Raw genomic sequence first — 14028 nt, forward strand, 5'->3', positions numbered from 1 at the left:
AGTTTAAACACAGCACAGACACATAACAGATTTCTTCCGGTATGTCAAAGGACTTAGATTTAGATACAACTAAAACCACAGAATCTAGAAAATCATGCTTATGGACACAAGACTGTTGAAGCAGACAGTCCATCCTCTTGACCCTTTGTGCCTATCAAAAAAGCATAAAATGAACAGATTTAGGTCAGCCATCCTGCAGTAAACACAGCTGAAAGACCAAGAGGAATTTACAAGCTGGAAAAACAGCAGCCTGTGGGAATTTACGTATTCTCTGTTTAACAAGAGAAGATGATAAACTCAGGCATGCCAACTGCTACACTCTTCTAAACTGTTCTCACTCCGAAGTAAAAATCAAACAGCACACAATCACCTAGGTAGCACGAAGAGCCAAGTCAAGGAAGGTCCAACTAGACAGATGAGAGTGATATTCTGAGAAGACATTTATCGATTTTTGGCAGGACACACCATCAGTGCTATTATCTAACAGCAGAAAGAGTACAAAGAATTAGTTTAAGCTACACCAACCTGAGTTAAACTCACTGTTTACTGCAAGGGTGCAATTAAAACTGTTTTGATGGTCCTGGAGCTCCTACTAACAGGAAAACTCAAATACAACTCTGACCAAAGGTAAGAGACTAGCTATCAGCTCAGTTCTCTTCCATCTCAAAATGAGCAACTTCTCTGCAGGTTATCAAAATTTAGAGGTATAATAAAAAGCCTGTTGTAAGAAAATTTAAGTTAGCTGTCCACTACAGCAGAAATTCAAATAAGCAGTAGTATTCCCAATGATAGAACTAAGATTAATTTTCAAAACCTTCCTCAGAACATCTTCCAAAAAAGAGTTCAGAAGATGAATGAACTTGTGAACTTCGAGGTCTCTGTGCTTCCTTTTAAGCTAAAGCATGCAGGCTTGCACTCTCAAAATACTCCACTCCCGGGTAACATGCTACATCTGATCATCATGAGGTACTAACTTAGCTGGCTTGTTATCTGAACTACATAAAGTAGCAGTGTCTAACGAACAATCATGACCAAATAGTGGGGAAAAGAAAATGACCTCCTTCAAGATTTGCCCTTTAGCCCTGCTCTAAATAGAAAGCATCTGATAATACATCTACCCTTGGGCTCACTGCTAAATTTTAATACAAGCTAATATTTGTTTGAGGGCAGAGTAGTATGTGGCTGTGGACAGGGTTAGAAATAGAGGTAACAGCTGCTTGCATTGTAGAACTGTAAGTCCTTTGGGACATTCATAAGAGTGATAAATCCTATTGTCAGAGGACATGTGACCCTTTATTTAATAATAAAATTAAAGAGAAGTCATCCACCTCAGCCACAGAAGTGTGCTTCCCTTGTTTCCCTACGAAGGTGTAACAGCAGGAGAGCCACAATCCTCCCTTGGTTCCTCAGAAGCCTTGTATAAACAAGAGATACTCCAAACCAAGATCCCACAAGAGGCATAGTTGGCTAGCAGCACCTTGTCCTAGCAGCAGAAAAAAAGCTTTGTTTCAGCCACGTTATTCAACTCTCCTGCAACTCTGGCAGAACAACGCTGGTAAGAAAGTGAACCACTGACCTTGTCAGGCCAGGAAGAGGGACAACAGCACCAAATAGATGCCTGAAACTTAACAAGAGATGGGACATCCTTGTAACTACCTACAAGAGGTACAGAGCAAGTTATTTTGAGATCTTCCAAGAATGCCTGTTAGCATTGCAAGTACCTTTTGAAAACCGTTAAACCTGAATGGTTTAATATCAGCATTACTCCATAACCTTAGACATGCTCCCTAACACGTGTTAACTCCTCTCCCCTCAGCACTACCATCACAGAATAACGGTACTATGAAAATGTGATTTCAGACACCTGGAACACAGAGGCAAGCACATACCTGAGTAACATTGTAACCTTAAATATATGAGGGCACTGAAGACATTAAAAAGAAAATGCTATTAGTTTTGTTCTCACTGATGGTTTTGTGATCAGGAGCCCCATGTAGGCTGACACAATATGTAGTTCTTTACTGTGAGGCACTGGCACAGACTGCCCAGAGAAGCTGAGGATTCCCCACTCCTGGAAGTGCTTGAGGCCAGGCTGGATGGGGCCCTTGTCAGCCTGGGCTGGCGGGAGGCATCCCTGCCCAGGGCAGGGGGCTGGAACCATGTGGTCTTTGCAGTCCTTTCCAACCCAAGCCATCCTATGATTCTATGATTCTGTTCCTAATGACCAGAACTACAAGAACCTTACCTGTTTTTGCCCAAGCCTTAGGCCATCTTTCTTTTTCTCTACTTCACCCAGGCCCTGATTCACCCACTACCCTTTCTCTGTGACCATGGCTGTATTTTTACTCCTCATCTCCTCTCACCTGGACTGTGAGGACGCCACCTCTCACCATCCCTCCGTGACCCAGCCAGACGCCAGCCTCCTTCATCATCTTCCCCATTTTGTTCCTCCCTGAAGATGCGCCAGTTCTCGCTCTCAGAGCGTATAAACTCGTGTTTCCTCCCCGATGCTGCTGTCCCACCTTCCTCAAAATTCGGTCTCACTGCAAAGAAAACACATAAGTGAACATGCATCCAGTCCAGAAAAACGCATCCAGTCTTCAAGTATCTAGAAGCACAAAGTTTTTAAACTCGCTCCAGACAAAGCACCAGAAGGGTGACAGGAGTCTAACAGAGGAATGGAAGTTCAGGGAAGGAAATGTCTGACAGAGGGAGACAGATTTACTAAATTCCTCCACATTGTAACGTACCTTGGGATGGAAAGACTGAGCAAAGGGGCGTGGGTACACATACAAAAACTATGCAGAAGAAAGCAACATACACAAGTAATTCTAGCATGGATAGGAATGACAAAAGAGAAGATAACAGATTAAGAGACACAGGGAAACATAAAAGTTAAGAAGCCAGAGCATGCAGAAAGAATAAACCACTGTATCACGAGAAGACTCATGCTAAAGGCAAGTAAGGATACAGTTAAAACTGTAAACAGTACACACATTTTACATAAACCAAAGATATTTTCTACTTGCATATTAAAAAGAATGAGAGTTATGTATTTAATCCAATCAGATGTACTTCATTCTTGCAAAATTTTAGGAAAGATTTTCAGAAGGACTGAAAATCTCAAGTAGCATTAAGGATTAAACAAAGTGTTTCACACAGTTATATGGTAGTGTTAACATTACCCTGTGAATACATCTTCTGGAAAGCTTAGGACAGTAGATTAACACAAGTAACTATGCTCAAGCTTAAGGAAGAGCCTGCCAGAAATTTAGGAGATTGGATAGTCTTTTAGTTCCTCATTTACACTAAGGTGTATTTAAGATGAAACAAAAGTCTCAGGTACTTAACAAAGTACTGTCACAAAACGATGATACAGATCACTTTTGTAAAAACAATCCACATTATATGCCAGTAACTTGAGATAGACACATGCTGCTCTTACTGTTGACTCATCCTGATGAGGAGCCCCTACTGCTGAAATAAGCAGTAGTGCTAACTTCAGGACATAGGGATCATATATTTCTTTAGGTCTGTCTAATTGTGGAGCACCAGAATTTTCACAGGAACCATGCCGCCACTTGACTGATAGCATTAACCAGTGCTAATTTGAAAAGTTGTTGTTTTTTAGTAAGTATTCAACTACCAGAGAAAGGTACACTGAATTTTCCTTAGGTCTTAAAACCCAGAAATAAAATACGTAGTATAAAGATCGTACAATACACCTGCTTAAGATGGGAAAAAAATATTGCATTAAGATTCCTGCAGTAGAAAACATTTAAGTGACATTTTAAAGAATTTGATTTAGGAAGGGCCAAAAATTGTTCCCTCATTTTTTCCATCAACTAAAAAAACTCCATTGTGAAGAACGGGAAATGCAGAGAACCTGAAATGCTATGGCTTAGAGTGTCCATTTAGAAGAATTCAGAAATTTTTCATACGTAAGGATATTGCATTCTGGAGACAGAAAACAAAACACTGCCTTTGGACCTTGCAGTATGCTCAAAAATAACCAACATCCCTCCTCCACCATCTCAAAACACTGACAGAAAACTCCTTTTCCTTTCTTCAGATCTGAGTTTTCACAGTAAACCCTTTCAGGAAGAGACTGTGTTGGAAGAGTACAGGTGAAACTAAATCAGAGTACAAAACCCAGTTTTTTCCAGTTTCCCACATTCCAGGTTCACACAAAATACTTTCCTAACTGTCACAGGAACAAGTTTCTAGAAGAATTTATTTATTAAGGTTGCGTGGCCTTGACCTAGCAAGTAAATAGGAGAGGCAGGAAACACCCCAACAATTAAGACACAAGAATTCTTCCACCCCGATAGTCACCTGATGACCTCAGAAAGGTAACTGTGGCACACACTCTTTTTATGTTGTTTCTATGTAAAGAAAAAGTTAAAAAGCACATGGGCTAATTTAAACTAGATCATCGGTATCAACAGGCAGTCTCAGCTATGAAGCTGAGTATAACCCAGATACACATTTCCTTCAGCGTTGCGAACACCTGCCTAAATAAAACCTCTGCACTTGCTGTGCTCTGAGAACAAAGTTTTTAAAACAGTGTATTTAGAGAAGTCTTCACCTAACAGAAAACACAACAGCATAGCCAAGCCATCTGAAAGCAAAGTACACAGATCATCAATAGAGCAGCCCAAGAGAGAACTGCAATCCAAGAGATCAGGTGAGCCTAAGAAACAGAGGATAGAGAATATGGCTCATTCTTTCTCTGAATTTTTGAAAAAAAAAATAATCACATTTTATACATTTTATTCTGCAGCACACAACACAAGTTTGTTTTTCCTCAGAGGGTTACCAACAGGAAAGTTATTCAATTAACTATTTTCAGTCTTGAAAGTCTTACTTTTAAAGACACATCTATTCTTTTCAGAAGAATTCACAGCTATTACCTGACACGCATTTAACACAACCTTAAATTGGGAAGTTATAGGAGATCCTACCAATTAAGAAAAAATGTCATTTCTTTCCATTGTTATTAAGACTCCCAAGCCTGCTCTTTAACACTAGCAAGTTATCCGTCCACAGGCTCTATACTGTCGCTGCAAAAACATTTAGAGTTTCAAAGTAAAAGAAAGTAGCCTTCATAAAGAATATTACCTACTTTAAGAATATGTCTACTTTAAATGTAAGAATAAAAGTCTACTTTGGCACTGAATACCTGTGTCACTCATGATTTAGCCAAGTATGCTACAGGCATACTCAATGCAATTCAGGTTTTCTTGTTCTTAATCTTTAAGACAGCTGGTTTTGCTCCTGAGATTTAAATTACAGGAGATGCTACCCGTATTTCCCACCGTGGAGTCTAAAACACACACCTCCAAAGAGGTGACATAACTTCAAATATTATTTCTCAAGACCAAAAAGAAGAGGGGATCCCGTCTCTCTTCTGGTTTTAAGTTATACAGCATTAGAAAACTAAGAAACAAGAGAAGAGTCACTTAAAAGATCAGCATTATACCTGTATGAGGATGGCATCACCTGTGATTCTAAAAAACCTTTTTAAGCAAAGCAGCACTCCAGTGTGTTACATCAGGTGACTGACCTAACAACACACTTCTGTGGAAACAAAGAAAATGCAGTGTATCGAGACATACCTTTCCTGGTACTGAGACACCACAGCAAGCAATATTCAAAGATGTGTGTCAAAACAGATCAGGCTATACGTGATATTGAACATGACCAACCAAGAAACCAGCTCTGTACAAAGTCCTAGTATATTGCCTTTGCAAACTGTTCCTAGATCTGAGAACACTCATTTCAGCTGAAATGACTTGGTCCACAGAGTCAGAATTTGGCAATGTTTTAAGGATGAAAAAAAATAAAATGCAATCTATGGTTTTGCTTTGGACTAATTGACTGGACTTCCTGAAGAGAAGGAGCAATAAAAGGGCACCTCTGTTCAAGTCTGTCACAAAGCCAGCAATAGTGTTTACAGAAAACTTCACATAGAGCCCAGTGGTATTCAGCCAAAAAAAGCCTACAGCTGTGTAACACGGAGTGGAAGGGAGACTAACCGTGAAGAGCAAGACTGGGATTTGGGGACAATCCCACAGCAACGTGTTCACACAGAGGACTTGCTGCTATAACAGCAAGTAACTGACAGTCGCCATGCCGTCCTGCCACATTTCCTATGACATGCTCAGTGTTTGGAGAGAAAAAGCAGGAAAGCGATTATGGCAGCTATGCCATTTCCTCTGAACAGGGGAAAAACTGGGTGAGTCTACCGAGTACTTGAATTTGCTCTACTCCTTCTGCTACACACTACACACTTCCGCAAGAATAGGATATAAAATAAAAAGAATCCTTCGCAGCTTGTGTTTTTAAAGGCATTCACGTAACTTTGCCTGGATTATTTTGTAGCTCAATTTACAGAAGTAAAAAACAAGTGGCCTTAAGATAACAATTCCAAAGATGTGCCACGTTCTCATGTGGACAGCACCTGACATGCTGGGGACAATACAGGAATAGATGCATAGTAAAGTGACTCACTTGGAGTGAAAGCGAGTAACAGAAATCAGGAATTCTCATGCCAGTTTTTCATTCCATATTTTCTCTCTCTCTCCATAAATTCTCAATCCCAGCAGCGGGACTCAAAGGCATACAAATATCACTCAATTTTTTCACTAAATCCACCATTAGCCACTGGCATGAGTATGCATGAGCCACTAATTTCAAAGACATTAATGAAAGACTTGAATTCTGTAACACACACCTGGAAATAACATACTCTAGCTATTTCATCTGCTGTACAATCACCCTGGTTTCAAGATATTCAGTTGAACAGATTAGAAGACATTCAACTGGACACCATAAGCTTTCTTTCTACAGCGCAAAATATGATTTGTGAGAAAATGCTGCTTTAAAAAAAATGCCCACATCACCCTACTGGTGAATAAGAGGCCTTCTTTAGAGGAAATTTGATTTGCTGGAGTATAAGAGGGAAAATAATATAAGATGGGCAAATAACATCACATTGTCCTAGCTGTTTACCAATGTGGTGGCACTACATTGATTGCACTGCTTCTGAAGGTCACACCATGCCTATCACTATTTTCAGTGCTGTGCCTGAACATGTATTAAAAATGCTCCATGCTAATGAAGCAAAGTATTAATGTTTTGCAATTTAGGGTTGGGGGAAGGTTAAAGAAAAAACGAGGGAGGATTTTGTTTCCTAAGCAGGAAAGTCTACATTAATAATTTTCCCAGCAGGCCTTCAGTAGTTTTACTGCAAACAACCACAGCCTTTGTTTCTCAGATCCTCTTACATCTGACGTTCGATCAAAGCCCTCACATCAGCAGCTCACAAAGAGGGGAAAAAAAAGTGTGAACTACAACTGCATTACAATGCTGTCCTCAGAATTCAGTTTAGTAGTGCAGCATGACGGGCACTCCGTGCATTCCTTCAGCTAAAACATCTTAGAATTCTTCCAGCTTGTTCCATTTTAAGTGAGAGAGAGAAAAGAGCTGAAGTGAAAATGGTTTCACTTGCTACATGGAAACAGTTTCACTACATCTTTAAAAGCAGCAACTTACCTAATCTGTATTGTTTCATTCCCAGGCTTTAGCAAAATCCTGTGATTAATTTCATGTTTTCACAAAGGAGCAATGTGGAGGTGAAACAGAAGTGGCCAGATCTGCATCTTCTGACTAGCATTAAAGCTACATACAGTTCAGCAACACCCTCCAGAGACCACAGGCTATACTATTTGCTGCAGCCCATGCCTTTCTTTAAAGCAAACAAACAAAAACACTGACACTCAGGAGCTTGGGACTTCATTAGAAGAGGAAACAGCTGCACTAGAGAAGCAGCAATGAGACTTTGGCTTTTCACTTCAACAAACAGTAGATGACACTGGTTAGGAAGCAACTATCACAGAACAGTTTGCATTTTAGAGCAGCAACATCAGAGCTTCTTCCACTCAGCTTTTCCAGAGGAATTCTGGCCTTCTGAACTTTCAAATAAAACTTTTAAGATTATACAAACCTAAATAATGATCTTGATTAAGGACGGGAGAAGAAAATGCACCCCTTCTCCAAGTTATGGTTTGAGGATTTCTCCTTGGCTGCTAAGGGTTTGTGTTGGGTAAAGAAATGCTCCTAACAAACCAGCATTCTTTTCCACATGATCAGAGCTAACCGGCCCCCCTGCAGGCAAAGTGACCAATCGAATCAGCTTCAGATGAAAACCAACCCTCCTGCATTATAAACAGAGGAATGAGACATACAAACCCCCTTTTTTCCCCTCCTTTTTATTTTTTTTTTATTTTTTAGAAGGAGATCTCTACCAACCATTTGTAGGAAGTTTCTTGCCAGTGCTGGCCCAGTCCCTTCTCTGGAGCCCAGGTGTTCCCCTTCTCCTGCATAGAGGCAAACCCTTCAACAACTGGTAAGTACACAAAACAATTTTTTTTCCTATCATACATTTAGAAATTCTGTCATTCCATAATGAAAGAAACTGAAGTTGCTTCTCAGGGCACAGTTTTATTTATAAGACTTGCCAAATTAAGTACCAAAAATCAACTGAAAAAGAAAAAACTCTCAGATGACCATGGGCATAACAGCATGCAGCAAAACCAAAGTCACCATGCAATGTTCTTTCAGAAGGCTTTCAAGATGTAAAGTATTGGTAAGACTCTGAACTGCTCTGCCAACAAGGGAGCATTGCAGCTTACTGCTAAGGTAACCAGGTGTTACGCAGACAAGTGATAGGACAAAATCCTCCTCCTTGCTGTGTTCATCAACTCAGCATTAACTGCAGTTCCATCATAAATTAAAAAAAGCAAGCTCCATCTGTTCAAGCCCACTTTTATAATTTCTAACTACATCTCATGCCTTTGATCACTTTCAGTCGCTGTATTCTGACTGTGCTTATGAACATGCTGTTGTGAGCTAGCACTATTGCTTAGGAAACCATGCCTGAGCAAATATGAATTCCCGCATCCTAGAAACTCAGTCGTTCTAGGCAAGCCATTGGAAAGTCTGCACCACAGTGCAGGACTGCTCTTCAAAACCAGCTAGTTCCACAAAAATGAACAGCAGACTTCTACAGCCTTGCATCAAATAACATCCTCTCTCAACTCTACACTTACTCTATTATTGTCGTTTTGTATTAAGTATTCTTGGTGAAGGATTCAATATATACTAACATTTAAAAACCTTAAAAGTGTTTAACCAAAATAGTTTAAGTCTTCCTGCTTTTCTAAAGGTGGCCAGACTACTTGGCCCAATGCTTAGATGCTACTTCATAACAATTAGGGTTTTTTCACATAGTGTAGCACGTTCAAACATTACACACAAATTGTACATTACAGATCTTCCCAAAAATCAAGTCTTCCAAAAAGAAGTCTTCCTTTCTGTGCCATAAAGAAATAACTCTGCTCACCCATCTCATCCTTTTTTTTAGTGCATTCTGTAGTAAACAGTCACAGAATGTCAGAAGAACAAGCTCTCACATCCAATGCTTTGTGGTATTTGCTTTGAAAAGCATGACTTGGGCTCAGTAAATTACAGTTCTCATTTTTACTACTACTTTATACATGTATCAAGTCCTGAAAACTTATCTTACTTCTGCAAACCACTTAGAAAAAAAGGTTCTGTCACAAACCACTCTCATTCATCTAAATGAAGAATTAGCTGCAACACCTAAGGGACAAACAGGTTTGAAATGTTAACTATCATACTAACAGCTGCAGCATAAACTTTCAATTAAAGCAGCTATACTAACTGCATTTCCTCCTACGTTTCTCAGATTGTCCCCTAACGCAACCTGTATGATCCAGTCATGTTGTCAATACTGGAAAAAAACTTTTCCTCGTGTTAATATCAAAGCATCAAGGATTGCCAACCAATGGAAAAACAGTAATACTGAGATTTTAATAGCATCAAAGTGCCTTAAACTGGTGAACTTAGTTTGTTCCTGTTGCAAAGTCCAGAGGTAGTAACACATCTGAATGATCAAAGCTCACAGCAAGCAACTAGATGTTTAAATCTGAAACAAGTACAAGATTACCTGGACCCAGGTCAAGTAAAGAGGGAACGTACAGACTCTCGGAAGGAGCATGCCAGCATCACTTGGGTTCTAGCACATCTTCAAATTCTGCTACACTTGTGAGCAGGTTTTACAGTTACTCTCATCCAACAGCAGGTCCTCTTGACTGCTTTGCTGTTGTAATGAAGCAGCACACTGCCCCAGATCCCTTCCATGTCAATTGGAAGAGATTTGGTGAGGAGTGAAAGTTGGGCAGGTATGGTAACACTGCAAAAGTCTCTCCCAGACAAAGCTCCACATAGAGGCGTTCAGGCTCCTTAAAAGGGTTGCAGGTGCATTAGGTGTACCAAGACAAAATCGGGCTGAAAGTGTCACTTTTCAGTGCCTTCAACTGGGAAGGCAAACAAAAAAAGACTGCTGCAAGTGAGTCCCCACCAATCCTACTGGAGCTGTAACAGCTGAGCTCCTGCTGTCAAGAGAAAGGCTAAGTAAGGGATGCTTAAAAGATGAGGAAAGCACTGCAGTGGTATAAAGCAGCAATGATACTTCAAAAGAAGTGTCACAACTCAACACAGAAGATCTCAATAAGAAAGGCCAAGTGCAGGAGGACAGGTGTGTTGGATCACAAATTTCAGAAATGCAAACAACATTATAGAGCTGTGAGACAACATTTTTATTACATATAAGTCAGTGGCATGTCAAGTCAGTTTAGAACCTGTTTAACTGCTACATGAAACCATAGTACTCACCTTATCTTACAAGACTGCATAAACAGGAGTCTTACAAGACTTACAAGATTGCATAAAAAAGCCAGAATGGGGAACATCGGTAGTAAAGTAAGAGGTTTAAAAACAAAAACAACCAAAAGAATTGCCAAACACACTAGAGTTGGTGATAAACACTGACTTTTCAAAAGACTTGAAATTTTAGAAAGGATTAGGATTGAAAAGGATTAGAAACACTGAATGCAAGTTAAAGACTGGTCAGCAGGTGAAGAGAAGTTTAGACGTCCTACTTAACAGTTCCTGTCTTTTCACTGAAGGGTTATCAGAAGGAACAACCCAAAGTCACAATTTCACAAGCCAGCAACAAGGAAAAGCCACGCCAGACGAACAGCACAACATTAAGGTTCAATGTTGACATTAGAGAAACTTAGATTAGAAATTCTGTGCATTTAGCAGTGCAAATGTATTACCCAACAAACCATGCAGAAGTCAAGGTTGCCTATCTTTCCTAAAACCTACACTGTTTCAAACGGGTTGATGTGGGGATATCAAGGAGCATGTTGTGCAGTGGCCTGGATCAGACCAGGTGTTCCAAACTGTACCTCACCATTTTATTCATCAGTATCAGAGGAGAGGATATATAAACTTTTGACTACATTTGACAAGCAAAGAAGTCTTCAGAAATCTGTAATTCCACTTCAAACCTGAAGTCATATTTACTATTAGAATCATAAAATCATAGAATATCCCGAGTCGGAAGGGACACACAAAGATCATCAAGTCCAACTCCTTACTAAGTTGACTGTTTTTGCAGATTCAGAGGTCTGATCATCCAGCCTGAGCAAGCTATTTCCCAAAGGGCTGCTGTTCTTTCACCTTTTGTTCTGAACCAATTGCATTGCTCTTGGAGCCTCTTTGCAGTTTCTTAGCAATTCCCCCCCCCCAAGAAGTTCAGACTTGTGGTTCTTAAAGTCATTAGCAACTTTTGCAAAAAACAGGAACAGTTTCTTAAACAAAGCTTCCAACGTTATCACTGCCACCTCACCAGCTACCTAATGTTTTAAGCAGTCCTAAGCAAGAAAAATCAGAGGCCTGTATCAAATGAGGCCTGAGCAGTTACCTGGTTAACCTTACAGGCAATGCCCCTGCTCAGAGTCTCAAGGAGCACCAAGAAGGGACCACTATAAAACGCAGTGCTGGAGACTAGCAGAGGTTCTCTTTCCCAAGTACCTTTGAATTGTCAGTAATGGATCTTCTGCCACAGAAAACATCCTAGAAAGCTTGTTTACGAAGACTGACTAGATTTTTTCAGAGCTTTAAGTGAACATTAAGTGATTAACCACCACCCTAGAAAGCTCCTTCATCAACAAAATTGAGACACTACAATACTGACAGCATTTTGCTGAGAGCAAGGTCTGCTGCTTTTGAGTACTTTACCTTAACATTGATATGTGGAAGATCTGAAGTGTAGCCAAGGAAACATATTACATTAAGTACGTTTTTATTTTCCTCTTAATGTATTTAACACTGTAAATGAGGATTCTGTCAGCAACCAGTCAGTACCAGATTCACATTCTCTCAGAGTATGTTTTACAAGCCCGATTTACATGGAGGCTATGAAGCAGATGCTGCCCTCCAAAATACCATGAGAATTTACACACTAGTTTTTTTTTTTTCCCCTCCAAGAACGCATGAGGTTGCACCCAGAGGCATTTTGTTCTGCAACTGTTCTCCTCTATTCAAACAAGGGAGTGCTTCTTGTAAGCACTGATCACTCTAAGATAAAACCAAGGCACTGTCCACAGTTCATTCTGCACATGGTCCCCACCACCCTTCCTATTTAAAGACAGCCATTTTCTAGCTACTTCAAGGCATTTCTCTTCTAAATCTTAGCATCAGGACTGTGCTTTACAGCCAAGTCACTCATCTTCTGGTACATGAAACATTTAAAATTGTACTCAGGCTACTGTAAATTTTATAGCAATGCAGCAAGACTGAAAGTTATTTAGAGAGCTACAGACTGACTACACCACAGATCAAATGTGGAAGAATGGGGGGGGAGGAGAGGGGTTGTATGCTGTATGGACTATGGACAGAACACACACACCCTACCCCCCAGGAAAAAGTTGTACAGATGAATCTCAGAAAGCCCACTGTATTCCGTGGCACAGGGAATGGTTTTCAAACATTTACTGCAGACATAGAATGCAAAGTGGAAAAAATACCAGATTCCACTCAGATCATCAGCTACCCTAACTCCTTTGACTACAGCATGGATAGTAGAAATATTTGAATGACTTTGAGAACGTACAGAAGTGACAAAGATGATATTAAGCAAACTAGTTGTGATGTTAATCCTCATACTTCAGTATGCATTAAGCATAAGTAGAAACCAAAGAATGTTTTGTAGTTACTTAAATTTATTATCAAGATGAAGTACACAGTGATGAAAACCACTGGTTTACAGGATCAAAGAACACATGACAGATGTGGAGGTCTTTCTTGGAAGTCTTTTCCAACCTTAATGGGTCTTTTCCAACCTACGAAGATGGGGTTGGATGTGGTGCTTAGGGACATGGTTTAGCGGGTGTTATCAGTGGTAGGGGGATCTTTGGACCAGATGATCTTGGAGGTCTTTTCCAACCTCTGTGATTCTATGTCATGTTATACCTTTCATCAACTCATTCTGAAATTCAAAATCTTTAATTCTTATGTTTCAACATAAAACTAAGATGGCATTCTTGGGCTGAGGGGAATCCAATTTCTCTACCCCGTATGTACACTTGTATTACACACTGAGATGGCGGCAATTCAGAAAAAGGTCAAAATTGATGAGAAACATACAAGTTTGATAAAACATACTACGTAAAACTATGAATTCCAAAACTTACATATATTTTGAAAATCCTCTTCTATTCTGTAAACAATCATCCTCACAGCCATCTTTAAGTAGGTCATGCACATTATGTCTATTTTACATGAACCCATATTTAATTGTACCATGTGAATGTTAAATACTTAGTGTTTATAAAATTTATGGATTTGGGTGGCCAGTGTCTTTTCAAAGGCATTCAGCATCTCTGACAAGTTTGCTAAGTTTTGAGGTATAAAATTAAACTATGAAGCCGAAAACAAACACATACAAGTATCCATTTTGCTTTCCAAATATCCAATTCTACCTTCACCCCCTAATGCCCATACACTTGCTATCCTATTTTCTTTCCTATCTGGACACAGATAAAAATACACTGCTTTTGCAGACTAAGTTTCAAAGTATATCAGTGCATTTTC

General features: G+C 39.8%; 1 protein-coding gene across 10 annotated transcripts in view; it reads right to left on the reverse strand.

The window, feature by feature from the left end:
- GIGYF2 (GRB10 interacting GYF protein 2) overlaps positions 1–14028 on the reverse strand; it is a 78761-nt gene that overhangs the window by 25174 nt on the left and 39559 nt on the right. For all 10 annotated transcript variants that reach the window (XM_035335127.1, XM_035335123.1, XM_035335126.1 and 7 more), the window contains one exon: positions 2364–2543. In XM_035335127.1, coding sequence (XP_035191018.1) covers positions 2364–2543 — 180 coding nt within the window. The remainder of the gene's footprint in view (positions 1–2363; positions 2544–14028) is intronic.

The sequence above is a fragment of the Oxyura jamaicensis genome, chromosome 9, assembly GCF_011077185.1.
Source record: "Oxyura jamaicensis isolate SHBP4307 breed ruddy duck chromosome 9, BPBGC_Ojam_1.0, whole genome shotgun sequence".
NCBI classification, from domain to species: domain Eukaryota; kingdom Metazoa; phylum Chordata; class Aves; order Anseriformes; family Anatidae; genus Oxyura; species Oxyura jamaicensis.